Here is a 19,028-nt window from a genome sequence, read left to right on the forward strand (position 1 = left end):
AAAATGGATCATAGATTAAGTTTAGTTGGTTTAGTATGAACTTTAGTATGAACTTCATGAAAATTTTATGTAATTGCCTAGTTTACTAAATGCTTGTAGGAAGTCAAAGAAGCTTGTGTGCCTGATATCTTAATTTTTTTTCTGCTTCAACTATCCTAATTATGTTTAGTTAATTGTTTTGTTATAATTCCAGGGCTTTCGTGTCCAAGTGAATCCAGGAAAATGGAGACATTTTCCATGAACGTCATCGCTCAGACGCTTTCAGCACACTCGGAGATGTTAGCTCAGGGTGTTATGGGGTAAGTCTTTTTTTTTTCGTTTATTTGTTTGGAAATTATAAGTTAGAAAGAGAAATAAATTAAATACTTAATAAATTATTATGGTTTAATAGCATTCAACTGAGACAAAAATTTGTTTTTAGATCAATAGTTTTAAAACTTTAACAAGTTTGAAATTAATGAAACTTTCGCGACGGGATTCAAGTCTCTGATTCCCACTTTCGATTTTAAAAAAATGACTCGTTCTCTATCATCTCTCAACTATAGGAGAGAAGGAGATCATCTTATTGATTCAGATAGTAGAAGTGAATCACAGGAGTGAATAAGTTTTCGGAACGTATTGTGATATTGTGATACAAAAACTATTTTTATTCCATTTTAAAATTCAGAAAATCGACTTTTCGGTGATATACATTTTCTCTAATATTAATAATTTATTACAATGTTTTAAATGTACTTTACAAAATCATTTTGCATTATTTAAATTACTGAATTTATACTTACGTGTGTTATAACGAGTTTAAATACATTTTTTAATGAGTAAAATAAAACCGAGATAGTGGATTCAAGTTTAATATATCATGTTACGATATTTTTGGCTAGAAATGAATATAATTTAACTTTCTGAAAATCATTAATTTTTTTCTTACATTATTAATATTTATAAACTTACTATATTATTACTTACATTATAATATAATTATTATAAAAGATAATAAATCTATGCCAATATATTTCTAGTTATGTTAAAATGCTGCATTTTTATTAAATTTTGATTACGATGTGAAGTTCTCATTTTTTTAATGAAAAAAAAAATAGAATAAATCAGAGTTTTTATGAACTACATTAATTGCGCCAAAAATTTGTATTCATGCCATAATCAAGCATAAAATTGAGTTAATTTTCCCATTAATTAAAGCACGTTTCTTTCCTGTAGAATCAACTTTATGAAACCGGAAAAACCAATAAATACCATGTCTGAAGTTTACAAACTAGTGCAAGAAGAAGAACAAAACAAAGGTACGTTTCACCTGTTTTGAATTTCATGATAGATATAAGACTTTTCACCTTCTTGTTTGTTTTCGAGAGAAATTCTTTTCTTAATCGTCGCTGTTAAATTTCTTAACTTTAATTAAAGAATCCCAGAAATTTCGCATTTCTTAAATCAAAATAATACAAGAATGGAATCGATTAACCGTGATAATAGAATTCTTCGAAAAGTTACAATCAATTAACTCCTATATAAAGTTGTTTGTAATAACAACTTTATATTCGTAATAAATTTCGTAATATGTTTTCTAACGAAATAAAATAAATTCTGGAACTTTCTGATCGCAATAGGGTAATGGGGAAGTATAATGAAAGTAATTTATGACATTTAATTGTAAATGATTTCATAATACATTGTCTTAATTATGAGGATTATAAAAATATATTTTATGAGTGAAGTAAGCTATAGAAACAGAAGAAATAATTTACAGAATAGTGATATTTTAGGATTAGAAAAAAAATATCCTCTCATTTTTTCTGCCAATTTTAAAATGCTTTTATGTATATTCTCAAATTTTATTGCAATTACACAAAACATCTTCGATGAATCAAATACAAACTTTGAAACTTTCTTTTGCATGAAATTATATTTATTGCAAGAAACCCACAAATATGCGTTATGATATTTGTTTCCAGTCAGATCACCAACACCCGGAGGCTGCACGAGTCCACCCATTTTCAGGCCCTCCAAGATTCCACCAAGTGTGCCACCAAAACCTCAAGTGTCTGCCCCACCAGCACCAGCAGCAACCCCAGCCCCTGCTCCAGCTCCAGCTCCTGCAGCCCCAGCACCTTCCCTTCCAACATTGAAACCCACGGCCCCTGTTCATGAAGGGCCTTCCCAAGGTCCATGCTCTGACTGTGGACGACCAATCACGTGAGTAAAGACGAATTATTCCATTCCTTTTATTTACAAATTCTTGTTGGGTTATTCAGTAGAAACGTGAACATGAATTGAATTTAATCTCCTTTAATAGTAAAATGAATATAAATGTTATTAAAGTGTACCGAAAGTAATAGTCTTCCATCTTATTCTAAATTTTTTTTCAAAATATAATCTTTGTGATTCTCCATGTCATTAAAGATCGCTTTGTATAACTTAATTCAAATTCAATTTTTTTTACTAAACCCGAATAAAGGGCTGATTTATGTTGCTTTCTTATAACAAAATATTTATATTCATTAGCAGTAGGTTAGTTATAAAAAACAGATAAACTCACTTAAATATTGCCATAAAATGTGTTATCACGAAAACGATTTTTTTTATTTATCCTGAATGAAAGGTTATAACATTTTATTTGCTAACAAACTGATAATACCAACAGAGAGTGCTATTCGAACTATATTGACAAATGAGTAATTTGTATTTGATATATGTTCAAGGATTTGTTTTCCTTGAAAGAGAGAGAAGCTTTTGGGAGAAGAGAAATTGAAGATCCAAAGAAAGCTTTTTAAATTATGATTTCCGAGTCTAATTTGAACTGCATAAAATAATAAATAGCATGATACTTTTCATCGGATTTTTTCTATATGAATAATAAAAACAATTGAAAATATATTTTTTAATTGCGACATTTCATTAAAATTTATCAAGTCATGCTGTTTGACGAAAAAAAACAAAAACAACATTTCTATCGAGTAAATGTTTTCTGTTTCCGCTTAATCGAATGCATAATAGGCTGATGGTCGAGGATAAGTTCCTAAAATCAAAATGGCATATCAGAATTTTTTTTTAATCTAAAAAAAATTTCGTAATATTGACACATTGTGAATTCCAAGACGAACAAGACTTTGCATGTCTAGGGAAAATAACAAGAAAATTCTTCTATCTTATGTCCTTACTTTACGTTTAAAAAGCATGTTAACATAAAAATATAAACTACCGGAAATTTTTTGTCTAATAATATATTCACGTCATATTTATGTTTTTTTTTTTTTACTTTAGTGGAGCTTTTGTCGGTCTGACCGACAGAATTTTACACCAAGAATGCTTTAACTGTAGTACTTGTGGAGCATCCTTGAAAAACATTGGTAAGCAAGACTTTTTTTTAAGAAGTAGAATTTAAAATGAATGAATAGAATTTAGTTGAAATATTAAAAATACAATTAAGTTGTACTTACACACTAGAAGATTTTTTTAATATTTTAACTTTAAAAAAAACAGTTCTTTCGCAGTAGGTCATTAATATTTGTTTAAACTCATTTCAGTGAGAAAAAACCATATTTCACTAATTATTAATTAATTAAATAATATTTAATGGGCTAATTAACATATTTTTGAAAAATGATATCTTAAATTCTAATTTTTACAGACCCTCAATTCTAGTTGGAAACTATGCCTAATATTAGTCTTCATGTTGTCTGCCTCAATTAAATTATAAAAATATATAGTTTTTTTTAACAATTTTTTCTTCAACGATGAATAGGAAAAAAGCGAGATTTTTTCTGTAATTTTAACATTTAAATAGCTATTAAAAATGTATTTCTATAAATATAACTTTGATTGAGGCACAAACCATCCGCTATTTAATACAGATTATTTTCATATATAAATAATTGTATTTGGTTTATTTCTTGTTCAGTTATGATTGTTTGAATGAAGCAACATAGTGGAAAAATATCATTCTTCATAAAATGAGTTTTTAAAACACCGTGACTAGAGTTTTTAATGAAAGCACTTCAAGAAAAATAATTATAACTTCAGAAATATTTCGAGTATTGACAACATCTTGGTATCGTTTGAAAGCTAAAGGATCAGAGAACATTATTAAGCAATAAAAAATATTCGATATTTTGAACAATTTTCGAAGTTTCAAGTGTGTACATACACCTTAATTCATTATAAAATACCTCGTTTATTGTTAGGAGTATTTATAAACCCTCACATCCAGCAATACTATAAGAAAATACTGATGATGATGGATTACAATGATGATGATTTCCTAATCGATAGTTTCAATTTTAAAGCTTTGTTCTCCACAATACAAACGAAATCACCTTAAATATTTCATTTAATCGCTTAAAAGGACTCTTTGGTGTAGAAAATATATTTGAATTTCAAATTTTAATCTCGACCAATTCTTTCAGATATTCCGAATTTTCATTCATAATTGAGAACTGCAGTTTCAAAGTGGCTGCGTGAATATCAATTTCATAATTAACGGCCTTTAGTTCCTTATATGTTGATTATTTAATATCAGAATCGCTTATATCATAATCTTTAATTTGAATTCATTAATGCATTAAAGTTACAATTGGCTATAGAAATGTTTTATAATACACAATGTCTTAGCATTACAAAAATTATCTAATAAATTTTAAACATTTCCTTATCTGTGACTCCTTTCGCTTTTACAGGATTTCATAATATCAACAACAAATTGTATTGCGACCCCCACGCTAAACTGGCTGCAAGAATCATTGCAGGTCAGGCAGCTACACCAGCTGCTCCAGCGTAAGTGTAAAACATTTTCGCTGAAACATTTGATTACAAATAAAATTTTCTTTGAAAACAGCTTTATTTGTATTTTAGCTTCACTCCTGCTCCTGCAGCACCCCAGCCTGCACCAGCACCTTACACACCACCAAAACCTGCTGCTGCTCCAGCTGTACCACCAATGCCTGCTCCATTGCCAACATCTTCACTAGCTCCTCAGCCTGCTGTCGTACCCAAACTTCCAACTTGTTCGATTCCACAGCCTACTCCACTGCCATTCGGTGCAAACTTGCCCCAGACTCCAAGTTCTTCTGGAGGATTAAGCTTCAGAAGCATTTCTCCCCAACCATGGAAGGTAAGTCTTTTGGAAAATATAATATATTTGTTTTAACCTATGATTTAAAGAAATGTTGCTCCTGATGTGAAAGATAGAAACACTTTTTTAAAAATCATTTTCACGCAATTAAAGTGATGATTTTCAGCAGCTTATTTTTATACACCTGTTATCTTTGTAGAGAAAAAATATTTCTTATGTCTTAGATGATGAGCAGATCCGACAAAAAGCAAAAGTTGTGGCCAAAATGAGGAATGATAAATTCTATCTATGCCAAAAAATAGTTTTGTCACTTATAAAAATAAATAAACACACGAACACACACACATGCAAACGATGCCAGTAACGGAAAAGACTGATGAGGTAGTTTAGTATTCCTTCTGTGCCGACGCCCTGGCATAGGGGTAGCGTGTCTTGCCCGTGATCTGGGCGTCTGGGGTTCGAGTCCCGGTTTAGGCATGGTTGTTCTTCCGTTGTTCTATGTGTGAATGTGTCCTCCTGTAAAAAGGGGTTGTGCAAGCGAGTGAGTGATATGTGAGTAGCAAAGTCGTGCTCTTGACTCTAGTTGGCGCTATTATAAAAACAAGAGACGCCACACCACCGGCTAAAATCGCTGTATTAGTAACAGCGGGCTTATCCATGGCAAGTGCCATAAGAAACAACAAACAACAGTATTACTTCTTTTAAATGTCAAAATTTAAGAAAAACATTCCACATGCTGCAACATTACTGGGAGGAAAGCCTGATTGAAATTGTTGATTAAATATCGAAAAGCAGCTAAAATGTTCCCATTCTGCTTATATGTTCCTAGGACATATCTGCTCCCAATGTTCATGTATTCTAGAGTTCCGATTATCATTGTATTCTAAATTAGTTCTTGAAAATTTAAATTAACTGATGAACCGTGATTTTAATAAAAGAAATGTGAATAAGTTCCACGTCAAGAACATACCAATCATCAACATGTCAAAAAAGCAAATGACATTTTAATAAATTGTGCATCATCGGTAACTGAATTCAATAACTTATACTTAGTTTCATAAATATTATTAATTCGACTGTAAATGTCAGTTCCACTAAGATTTTCAGACGAAAAAAAGCTTTTATATCTCATTGAGTTTGTTTGGAGAAATTTTTGTCACAATATTGATAGTTTTATTTCTTCTGTGTCACGCAAAGATGCATTATTACTATCTGCTTTTTATAATAATTCGTCTGGTCAGCAATCTACAAGATAAATGACAATGTATTACTACATCTAATTAAATTGTCACGGCAATCAATTGACACATTTTCTAGACAAAGTTTAGGAACTGAAAAAAATTCATCTTAATAAGTTTTAAATATTTACATTAATGTTTTCAAAAATAATATGATGGCTATGTGAAAAATCAAGAAATTTCAAACGAAATATGGGCAAAATCTTTCTTTTGAATTCCCCATTTTCAATATCTTTCACTGATAAATAAGAAACGATATTACTAAATTTAATGAAAGTCAACAAAAGTATATTACTAATAGGCTATTTGAGAATGATTTTATAACATAAAATTTGACGATAAAATTAATAAATGAATCGAAGAAGGTTAATTGCATAATAGATGGATTTCAATGTTTCACAAAGAGCAACAGCGTTGATTTATGTCTCACACTTTTAACATTTGGCGGACATAAGAAGTTTCCGTCCATAAGGCCTACTTATATTCTATTTCTTATTTTGATGAAATAAATCTTTGTATTCTGATAAATTTTTAAAGGTCTTACATATGCTATGTTGAAAGTAATATCTTATTATTTCTGATACGTACAGAGACTTTCAGGAGAATACCATAGCGTAAAGTCACCAACCAGCCCTACTCCAGGCTCAACCCCTTCAGCTCCACCTGCGTACTCTTCTGGGCCACTGCCATTCGAGATGAAACCTTATATGCCACCAGAACAAGTATACTACATTTATTCTATACTCAAACAGCATGCCCATATTATGTTACTTATTATATATGATTTATGTCAATGTTACCAGCGAAGTATGAAGCGCCAGCATTTTATAGAATACCTAAAAATTCTATATAATGCCGGATGCTTTTAGGCAAAATATGAGATATGAAAATTATTACATACTTTTTCTAGGCATTTTCTAGGTATATAATACCTAGGCATTCTATATAATGAAAAATGCTATTTAGGTAAAGTATGAAAAAAAAAGTCATGATAAGGCTATAATATAAATGATGTACATTTCTCAAAAATACAGATGTTATTCTGAAAAATACCGAGAATGCTATTAAAAAATTATTCAAAATACGTAAAGAAAACTGAAAATTGTGGAAAACAAAATTTATGCCTTTCTTATTAAGGGGCACCAATTTTTCATATAAAAAATAAGAAATTAAAATTTTTTAGTCACTTCCACAGGGCTGAGAAATTGCAACTGATCGGAAAGGAATTTCGTAGTGAGTTATATCTTCAATTCTAAGCAAGTTCTTAGGCCATAAAGTGAGTTGTGATCTCGCATATACTTGATTTAAATTTTTCAGCAGTTTTAAGTCGGTAAAAACCATTCTCTGTCACACTCATTATAACTGCCAATATATTATGCGAATCATCTCGCCCATTGTCGATGTCAGGAATAGGAACTCGCACAGTAGATTCCAAAGAAGCAGAGGGAGAATTTTTTCCCGAATTCATTAAATTTTTTTCGCTTACATTTTCAGATTGATTTTAGAATTTATTTTAATTGCATTTTTAAGCATGCTTCAATAACATTTTTAGTTTTGAAACAAAGGGTACAAAAGATGTTCATTTCATCATCTTTACACGTATGGCCAAAGAAGGTTAGGCGCGGGTTAAATGTCGCGTGCCTTGCCACGTGACTTTTAAACAAAACGAATCGGAGATGTATTTCCTACTTTGCCTTTTTTTTCATTTGGCATTCTATAGAATATCTGGGTAATGTATTATATATGAATCATTTCATACATTACCGGCTGGTCTTAGGTATTATATGCAATGCCTAAGCATTCTATAGAATGCCAGATTTCATACTTTGCCGGTAACACAAATAAAATATATTCCACCTTGTTGATTCAAGCAAGCTCATTGCATTTAGCTGAATTGGAGAATTAGCAACAGTAATATTTCAAAAACCAGAATTTTTAAATTCACAGATTCGAAATATAATAAATATTTCATATTTCCGACCATAGGAGCTTTAAAATGGTGGGCAAGAGGTGTAATAATTGCTTAAATGAAAAGTTATTTATATGAAACGAATGACTCTTCAAAATTACATTATAAGATACGAGAAAAAGTACATATGATCTTTGAACAGACGCTTCCTTCAAACGACTTATTTTGGTATTTTCTGTTATTTTCTGACGTATTTTGGTATTTGGCCTCTTCTGTTTATTAATAATTATAATCATATGGACTGGATATGGATAAACTGGAAGGAAACTCATTTCCTAACTTCTTTCTACTTTTTAAAATGATCAAAATATGAAAATTATATTTTTGTATTAATGATAGGTTTTTGATTCATTAACCAGATTGAGGATTAGTGTAACTATTTTTATACTAATTATGCTGAGTTAACACTCGGCCAGTTGTAAGGCGGCCAGTTCGCAGCGCATGCATAGAAAGGCTGAAAAATACCATTTGGTACATGACAAGTAATTGTTCCCACAGTACAACAACATGCCACTGTATTGTATTTTTTTTATTACTGAGCATGCATTTGTAAAATTTGGTGTGTGTGTGTTTTTTGGTGTGCAAAAATTAATCACTTATCATAGATTAATTCCAACATATTTTGCTCTTTTTTCTTTCTGAGGAGAGGTTTTATTTTCCTTTTTTTCTATAGCTTTTCAGATTTAGATATGCTGACCTTTTTTTATTTTACCATTTTTCTTTATATAGATGTCCAAATATGATACTCAATGAAAAAGAAAAATTCAGAGACGCCAAACCGGCAATTTGTAGCGAAGCATAGAATACCTGAATCTATCTTATGAAATTGTTTTAAACATAAATCAGTCCCTTTCTGCGCATGTGCTGCCTAGTAGTCATCTTATAACTGGCCAAGTGAAAAGACATTATGGACTAACATATTTTTCACATGCAGTATTTTGAACCATTCTCAGTTTACTTACGAATCAAATAAAGTATTATTAAGATTTCTAAATAAACTTTCGTATGAATATAAAGATCAATCAAAATAACTTTAAATGTCTCTTCCTAAGGGACATAAAATATTGCATAATATTTTTATGCGATTGATTAATACATTTATAAATATACAATATCAAATTTTAGTTGAGATTGATTAACTTATGATTACAAATGTAATGATTTAATTATGAGGTAGATAATTTGCTGATATAAATATTATTTATATTATTTTTCAGTCAAAATCATCAATATTCTCTTCTGTTTCGGAATCTTCTTCATCTGAAATCTCTCAGACCTCTCAAACGACTCAGGTGATCCAGCGAACGACCCAAGTAACTCAACAAGTGTCTTCAACATCGCAATCTCAGTACTCTCTTGATTACAAGCAGGTGATTGGAGGACAGCAAAGTAAGACATGTTTATTAGAAATTGATCATTCAAGGAATACAATTAACTATATAATTAGTGATGAATTTAGGAGCATCAGCTTTCTTTTAATATTACTGAAACAGTATCATTGAAAGGTGAATAGATTTTTTAAATAAGTGTTTAGTTGAAAAATTCTTTATTTCCAGATATTAATAATGGTTAAATTAAAATAGTCTTAAACAGTAAAGAAGAGCTCGGTTTACAGTGGTAAAAAATATCGCAAAATTCAATTAGATTTCAAATCAATGTCATTTTTTTCAGTTAATAAAAAAAGGTTCTAAAAATGGATAAAAATAGGTTTTTCAATATTGGAATCGTTTTACTATGCGTTGTACAAAAGTATTTAAATTAATTGTATCCTTTCCTTACACTTTTAAAGAACATAATTATAGTTAGATGCAAAACAGTCGAAGAATTTTTATTTTTCAAAATTGTGTTCACTTAAAATAACTTTTTTACTATGCGTTGCACATCAGTAGTTAAATTAATTTCATTGTTTCCTTATATTTTTAAAAAGCATGATTATAATTTAGCACAAGAATGGCTCAGATTTTAATTTTTTAAAATTACATTTATATAAAATAGTTTAATACGTAAACTATTATAAAAAAATCAATAAATAACTTAAGGCAGTTTAGCCTTTTTATATTGGAAGATATTTCATTTAACAGTTTAAAAAAACTGAACTGACAACTTAATTAGAAACATTGAGGGAGTTAGAAAGTTGGGCCTATTTTTATTTTAGGTATGGCACTTTATGCCTTTTAAAGAGAAAAATATAATATAAGAGAAATAATTTATGTTTTACATTTTTGTATTAAATTATTTTTAATGAAATAATTTTGCATTTCCTACCTTAACTGTTTAGTATATACTAAAAATGATCAATATGCAAAGTAATAGTGTTTTAATTTAGTTAAGCACCAATTAATTCATTAATGCAAAATGTGCTGAAACATTATAATTTTGCTTTTAGAGCTTATATATGCCGAAGAATAATATGCATTTTTCTTCTTTCCACCCTACTTATACTTTCCCTTTTGTACTTTAAATATCTTCTTTACCCATTTGTAACACGAAACCTTAAGAGACCAAATTCGTATGGCCCCCACCAAAACCCCAGTTTGAAATCGAAGGTGGAGCCCCGGCTGAATCTTCATCTGGCCCGAGTCAAAACTACTCCCCTCTAGTCACCCAATCCACCCCCGCAGCCCAGCTACCCAAGAGTGAGAGCGCTCCATCCTTCCGCTCTGTCCAACCACCTGTCCCCCAGCAACAACCTGCAGCACCACCCACCAGTATGTTCACGGTGCCTCCCTTGCCAACTACCTTCTCAGCTCAACCAGCCAAGGTGGAAGAAACTCCGGCACCAGGTAGGATTTCTTTTTCTTCTGATCTAAAATATGTATGTTTTATCGGCAATCTTCTACTTGTCAATCCGAGTGGTTGATTTACAACGTTTCTATCCTATCTTATGATGATGTCGTGCCCGTGTTTCCACGGAAAGAGGGTGCAGTAGTTCTGAGGGTGAAGACCCCTGAGCACCTGAGGGCAGAAGTCTGACTTCTCGCTCATATGAAGATGAAACTCACACATTCGCTTACGCAACCCCTTTTTACAGTGGGGCACATTCACAGGTAGAACGCAGACGAAGAACAACCATGCCCGAACCAGGGTTCGAACCCGGGACGCCCAGATCATGGGGAAGATGCGCTACCCCTATGCCAGGACGCCGGCAATCATATCTTATCCAGCGATTATATAAGGGTTGTCCAAATGAAAATTAGATTCTTGCGTCAAAATGACTGCAACTATAGCAGCGCCACCGAACACGGGATATAAAGGTTGGTAGAAGGTGTGCACTGCATATGGTGTTCAAGAGTGAAAGATTTTCGTATTTGATGAAATTTATAAAAAGTATAGCCGTGCTATGCATGGATGCTTCCAGATCGGAACAACGCTCGTTAGCACGGTTTCTAATTCTTCGATTGCCGCTGACAACCCTTATGGTGGATTTCTTTCCCCAAGGGAAATACTATTAATTCAACACAATACTTCAGTACTCTGAGGAAACTATAGAAAAGAATCAAAAGAAAACATCCAGGCCTTTTGACACAACAAGCGATATTTTTCCATGACAATGCTAGCCCACACGACTCTAGGGAAAACCAAATGACCTTAAAAAAATTCCATTGGAACACTTGCCGTTGAGTCCGGATTCATCATCCTATGATTTCCATATCTTTGAACCACTTAAGTAAGCATTACAGGGTACATGTTTCCATTCGGACTATGAAATGAAGAAAATTGTGCTGTTCTTCCTCAAGGATCAACCACCACCTTTCTACAGGAAAGGCATAAACCTGCTACCCTAAACAATAGGACCTGTATTACAATACCCATGGCAATTTCTTTTGATTTTTAATAAAAGTGTTATTTTCCTTCAATTTGTCCACTTTTCATTTAGGATAATGCCTAATGCCACTTTAATTAAGTGGATAATAATGCCACTTATATTAAATGGATAATATTTAGATTTAAGACGTTTATACAATCAGACTTATTTTGCTCTAATATCGCCTGTACAAAGAGCAAAGGATGAACAGCCAAAAGTATTAGATGATACTACAATGGAACGCATTTGCGCACATGCTCATGTGTTTTGAGCAACTCAAATAATTAATGTCAGTAAGGTAATCCATATCAATCAATAGTCAATAAATCGATAATCAACTTTTTATCTGTCTTTTCGTTTAAACAATGGTTTCTGCTAAAGATTGATTTTTGAAAGTATACTTTACTTTCCCTTCCTTCTTTAAGACAATTCTGCAGCTAGGTGAGGTATAGGTAAATTTAAACTATACCAGAATTTGCTTTTTTTATATACTTAAGATTTTAAATAAGACAGGGAACTTGAATTCTATATTAAAAATTCAAGAAATGATTCAGAAAATAATTCGTAATTCTATATTGACTGAATTAACATTATTACCTATATGGGTCATAAGGTCATCTAGAATTTCAATTAATCAATAATATCGAATATATGATAGTTACTAAATTGAATATAAAAGTAGATTTCACTCAAAATTTGAAAAACTGCATTTATAAAAATTCCGCAATCTATTTTAAATGGGAAAATATCATTAAAAACATCACTTAAGTAACTGATATTTATTAGTCAAATGAGGGTCATTAAAAACCTTTTTTTTCTGATTAGTAAATTTAAAATTTGATAATACAAATCGTTGTTACATGACTGAATTTTATTTGAAAATTTCCAAGAAAAATTTAAAACTCCATTAATGCTCAATCCGTCTTCCTCTTCAGAATAAATTTTTTTTTCTTAAGAAAAAAATGCAAAATGTCTCTTTTCAAGACATAAAAAAAAGAAAAAGAAAAGATCTGCTTTTATTTGATGCATGCATACTTTCTGTTCCCAACAGCACCAGAACCTAAGAAGGAAGAAGCACCTGCACCTCCACCAGCTCCGGAACCTGCACCAGTGCAAGAGTCTGTTCCCGCCCCGGCCCCTGCTCCTCCAGCACCAGCTCCAGCTCCAACCATGTCTTTCGGGGGATCCTTGGCATCTAATTTCTCGCCAGTTTTGCCCCCCATCGTGGACCTGAAACCCACCACCGCTCCCGCCCAACCTGGAGTCCCAACCGGAGCCGGCTCCAAACCTGCTCCGAAGAAGGGTCGAGGTCAGCTCATGAAAGAACAGGTTCCAGGAAGGATTCCTGTTTGTGGAGATTGTGGCGAACCAATTAGGTAATGGTTATTGATTTATTTTTTAATATACCGGAGTCAGATTTTAGGTTCCATGATTCTTGTCTAGGATACTCTTGTTCGAAACGTACAATTATTAAATCTAAGAAAAAAACATCTAAACAATCCTATCTAAAAGTTATTAACACTCTATAAACATTTTAATAACATTTTTAAAGAATTATTTTTAAATGCTAATATGACAATTAATGGATTAAACAGGAAATCATTTGTTTCAATTAAGTCAGAATTAGATAAGATATATTTTTTTTAATAAAAAGTCATAAATTCTCTTAACTCTTTGACAACTAACCGGGCAATTATGTCCCAATCACGTTTTAAGATTACTTCAAGTTAAAATCACGACTACTAAAATTTCTTTGACACTCATCGTTGTGTTTGTTACCCTAGTTATAGAACAAGACCAGTTCCTTACCTTTCATTTTAGTTACCTAAATCGTGCTCCTATTTCCCCCTCCAAAACCTATAATTTGTAATGATTTTTATTCTGCGTGTGTGTATTCTTTTTTACCTTTGATTTACTTTTCTAATAATAAATATTGATTAAATTTGCAAATATATCAATCATTTTTCATAATGACTTATAACAATTATACACAAAAAAAAGTATGTACTATTATGTCTCGTCCTCAGGTTTAAAAAACGATGAGAGTAAAAATTTCAAGAAATAAATTTATTTTATTTGGAATCTATTGTTTGCCTTCTTATAGAAAAATGCGGATGAAAAATGTTTAAAAATTTTTTAGTCAAAAGGTTAAGAATGGTCTATCAATCATGGGTATCTTGAGTTTTGAAAGCAATAAAAATATCTCGGATATCCCATAATTCCTTGCGGTGTATGTTGTATATTTTTCAAACCTTACTTAGAATGGACATAATAAATTTTTGCTTCCCTAAACAATAAAGACAAAAATTCTATTTCACGCCTGTCTTGTTTTGATATAAATGTTTTGTAAATCTGTGCATTATTAATTGTTTATGAAAGCAATAAAAGTAATTAAAATTGAAATGAATAAGTGAGTCGAAAAAGCGAACAAATAAATCATTTAGAAATAACTACAAATTTTCATTTAAGGGAAGAATTTTAAGTTAAAGACGGGGAAGCATTTATTCATAAATTGTATAATGATCAAACTTTTTGTATGATTTAAACCAATTAATTTTTGAAAAATGAGAAAGACTACTTTTTTTTCCTGAAATAAAGAAATTTATCCACTATTTAAGACAATACGATTGATTATTGCTCATGCGTAGCATCTGCTGATGAATCTACCTGAGGTATCTAGTTACTAAAATTTTTGGTTTTAAAATTATTGTAGAGAAAAAGGAAGCAAGTAAGAAGCATCTTTTTTTATATATATTCAAATGCTTAATGAATTCTTATATGGATCGAAACAGCAATATGTTCAGGAAACAACAAAAGATTAATACATTTTTATAAGCGTAGAATTCATTAAAATTCAATGTTTCAAATAATTTAGAGAATTAAGTCCACTCATTTTTAAAGTGAAATTTCTTTTTTTTTAACAGGGGACCTTTCATCATCGCTCTGAATCGCACCTGGTGCCCGGACCATTTCCACTGCAACAATTTACACTGCAAAACTAATCTCATTGACATTGGCTTCGTGGAAGAGCAAGGACAGCTGTACTGCGAGAACTGCTACGAGCAGTTTTTGGCACCTATTTGTAACAAGTGCAATGTCAGGATAAAAGGAGTTAGTTTTCCCATCAGTTTTCTTCTTCTTTGAAATAATCATTTCCTTGAAGACAATTTTATTAATTAAATCGGCATTTTAAACAAAGAGCAAGTACATGGACCTACACGTAACAACAATTACATACATGCCTGATTATTACTTTTTGAGTAGAAACTGGATACATTTTTTGACCGCTATAGATACAAATACGAATCCGATAAATATTTTAAGAAATAACTTAAGGTAAAATACAAAAATAATTTTAAAAAATACTTAGATTGCACATGTTTTTTTTCTTTCTTTTTACTGATTTACTATACAACGCACTTTATCTCCTAAAATATAATAGCCAAAAATGCCTCATGTATCACAACCATCAATATAATTTACTCCAATTTATTTTTCTTTCACTGACATTCGATTACAAATGGTAATGCAATATTATCAAGAAGCTTATAAATATAAGTTTGCGCAAATGATTCAATTGTTCGAAAAATTATTTCTAATCTCACTTTAAAATCAAATATTATATTATATTAAACTTTGTTTAAATTCTTTCTTCAATAAACTCATGAATTTTATTTTTTTAAGGATTGCTTGAATGCTCTGGATAAACAGTGGCACCCTGAGTGCTTCATTTGTGCTTACTGCAAAAAGCCTTTTGGCAACAATTCTTTCTACTTGGAAGATGGATTGCCCTACTGCGAAAAAGGTATGATGTACTTCATCCTTATTAATGATCTAATAATGTATAAATAAATTTGGACAATTTTTGTCAGGCTCGAGTTTATGAAGTCTTGTTTTGTACTTAAGAAAAAAAAAATACTAAGATGTGAATGCGTATAAAAGCTTTTTTTGTAATATAAATAAGATCACTTCCTTTCTATCGGGCAGATTGGAACGAGTTGTTCACTACCAAGTGCGTTGGCTGTGGATTCCCGATCGAAGCTGGAGACAGATGGGTAGAGGCTCTCAACAATAACTATCATTCGCAATGCTTCAAGTGCAGCGTAAGTTTTGAAAAATCGTTGTTTTTAATCGTTTCACATCATTTACTAGTAGAAATAACAAAATCATGCTAATGAATTCTAGATTTTTTTTTTAATATTGAAGACATTGTCATTGATGTCTCATCCTTCCATTCACTAAACGATTTATTGTTTGATAGTTTGATTTAATATAATAATTTATGAAAAAGTTTGTTTGACTTTCATAACCAATTTTCGTATTATCCTAAAAACAATGTTATTCAAACATTTTACTTATTATTGCAAATGTACTTTTCTTTTATGAGTAGTGCCATACCAATACAAATTTTATTTCTATATATGGAATGCTATAAATACTGGAACATTAAATGAACTTGGATTACATTTCGCAAGGTGAATAGCCTAATAACGAATTAAAAAGATAATTAATTTTTCATCTAATCCCTGTATACATAGTTTGAATCTCTTATTTTATTGAGTCATTCTGTGTGTTAGCTATATTTAATGATAAGAAAAGGCAATACAGAAAAAGGTGTAAGAAAGTTGAATTTGTCATCCAATGGGATGAAAAGTGAAATACATTTTTCTTTTTTCTAAACCAGAATCTCGTTTTAAAAGTTTATTTTGACATTTTATCAACTCGCATTCTCGAGAGGTTGAAGCAGCCAGGAAATTGGAGTTGTTACAAGAAAATATGCTTATTTTCAGAGAATTTTCTAACAGTTTGCAATATAATAAGAAGCTACATCACAGTAAAAGAACTCTTTTGAAAAATCCCATATAATTATTTGATTACAAATGTAAGAAATTTGGAAGGTAGATTTATTTTTAAGCTCTGAAAAAGACAATCTCAACAAGAGATATGTTTACTTTTAAAATTTAAAATGTCGATTTGATAAGAAATTGAATAAGGAAATAAAATCAAAGATATTTGCTAATTATGGTTATTTGGTAATTATATTAATTAAGAAACAACCAGCATTTATATGCAATTTTTCCTCCAATCAGCTAAAATTTTCTTCCACACATAAAAAAGGAAATAATTAAAAAAAATCACAGATTCAAGTAAAAAAATTGTTAGTAAAGTATTGCATTTAAAATCAAAAGTAAGAACATTAGTTTTTATATTAATTAAAAATTAAAGTGATGATTTGAATAAAATTTGTACTATTTTGTTTCAGGTTTGCCAGAAAAATTTGGAAGGTCAGAGCTTCTACGCCAAAGGTGGAAAACCATTCTGCAAACAGCACGCGCGATAAAAAAAGAAAAAGCATTTACAAACATTGACATTAGTGTACACCTTTTCGTGAAAATGTACTTTGCGTCTTCACTTTCCGTTTTCCTGGATGGCTGCATTACGTGTGTCTGTAAAAGTTAAGGTTGAAAGGTCACACGAACCTTAAATGTTTGCAATTCCTTAGATTTCAAACAACTTCAGTAAAACTCAATGTGAATATTAGTTGTATCATTGTTCAAAGAAACGAAAAAAAGGTTTCTTTTTTTATTTATCTCTAAGTTCTATGCTTGATGCAGGAAAAAGATTTATTTAAAAATAATGAAAGATTCGCTTGAATCTCATTTAAATGTTATAAATTGTGGCTTAAATTATCAAATATAAAATCTTCATCAATATTTATCTTTTTAAAAATATATATAAATAGCTTTATGTGAGTAATTTTGAATGATCTGACAAACTAATATATTTTAAATTTTTAATTGTTATTAATCTTAAATTTTTCAGTTTTTGGATAAATTTTTCAGTTTTGGATATTTCGAAAAACGCAATAACGTATTTGGCTATGTTATAGTAAAATTATGAAATACACTTATTTGCTTTTAAAATTTTACAATGTTGTTCCATTTTTTGAATAAATATTTGAAAATATGTTTTTCTTGTTGTAATTAATATAATGTCTAGGATATATAGTGACCAAATGCTATTTATGCAATATTCATGATATTAGCTTATAAATTATGGAAAAGTAAATCAGAATTCTTGTATTTCAAACTACATGAAGGGCTTTAAAAATCTCTTAACTATAACGGTTTTCTGAAAAAGAAAACGCCTGGTTATTTGCGGTTTTTTATTTGACACTGAAAACATTACAAAGATGGTTCTAAAATTAAGTATTTTAAATAGAACATTCTATTAGAAAAATTATATTCGAAATTTTGAATATAATTTAAAATCGCTATTTTGCTAAGGTTTTTTTTGCAAAGATTAAATTACAAATATTTGAGTCTTTTATTCACTGTAAAAGAAAACAATAATAAAGTACATTTAATTCTGAATTCTTTTGTTTTAATTGAAAGATTCAATATTTTCATTGTGTCATTACTGAAATATTATCATTTCAATAAATAAAAAAATTAATTAATAAAATTAATCTTAAGTTTAAACTTGATTATTTTTGCTGCAATTGTAGATTGTTAAAAGCTAAGAAGATGATTTCAAATTTATGATCTTTCAAAATTATGTAAATTTTAACTAGTTTTTAAACACAATTAAAGACCTAATTATTAAGTTCAATTACGGAAGAAATGTTTATTTTAAAATTAATAATGATGGTATAGGTTTTTTCTTTAAAATATATAAGTAATTTTAATTAATGATTATTAAATATTTTGAAAAATACAGTAATTGTATATTAAAATTTCAAAGTTTATCGCTATTTTGATTGAATATATTATATATCTGCAAAAATCTTCCAGTAAATTAAGTACCTGAAAAATTATAAACCGAATCTCATTAAGTATATATAATATAAAGTAGTTATCGACTAAATTAAATTATATCTAAATTATATTATAATTTAAAATTAAATTATATTATATCGATTAAATTTTATATAAA

At 30.1% G+C, this 19,028-nt stretch overlaps 1 protein-coding gene across 1 annotated transcript in view; it reads left to right on the forward strand.

Annotated features, from left to right (window-relative positions):
- LOC129970356 (PDZ and LIM domain protein Zasp-like) overlaps positions 1 to 17,880 on the forward strand; it is a 35,476-nt gene extending 17,596 nt beyond the window's left edge. The window contains exons 2-15 of the mRNA XM_056084456.1: positions 194 to 299; positions 1,216 to 1,298; positions 1,965 to 2,205; positions 3,274 to 3,359; positions 4,686 to 4,782; positions 4,861 to 5,119; positions 6,909 to 7,040; positions 9,505 to 9,676; positions 10,786 to 11,070; positions 13,144 to 13,468; positions 15,017 to 15,203; positions 15,777 to 15,897; positions 16,080 to 16,195; positions 17,356 to 17,880. Coding sequence (XP_055940431.1) covers positions 223 to 299; positions 1,216 to 1,298; positions 1,965 to 2,205; positions 3,274 to 3,359; positions 4,686 to 4,782; positions 4,861 to 5,119; positions 6,909 to 7,040; positions 9,505 to 9,676; positions 10,786 to 11,070; positions 13,144 to 13,468; positions 15,017 to 15,203; positions 15,777 to 15,897; positions 16,080 to 16,195; positions 17,356 to 17,433 — 2,259 coding nt within the window. The 5' untranslated portion in view covers positions 194 to 222 and the 3' untranslated portion in view covers positions 17,434 to 17,880. The remainder of the gene's footprint in view (positions 1 to 193; positions 300 to 1,215; positions 1,299 to 1,964; positions 2,206 to 3,273; positions 3,360 to 4,685; positions 4,783 to 4,860; positions 5,120 to 6,908; positions 7,041 to 9,504; positions 9,677 to 10,785; positions 11,071 to 13,143; positions 13,469 to 15,016; positions 15,204 to 15,776; positions 15,898 to 16,079; positions 16,196 to 17,355) is intronic.
- Positions 17,881 to 19,028: the final 1,148 nt, after the last annotated feature.

Source organism: Argiope bruennichi, chromosome 1, assembly GCF_947563725.1.
Source record: "Argiope bruennichi chromosome 1, qqArgBrue1.1, whole genome shotgun sequence".
Taxonomy (NCBI): domain Eukaryota; kingdom Metazoa; phylum Arthropoda; class Arachnida; order Araneae; family Araneidae; genus Argiope; species Argiope bruennichi.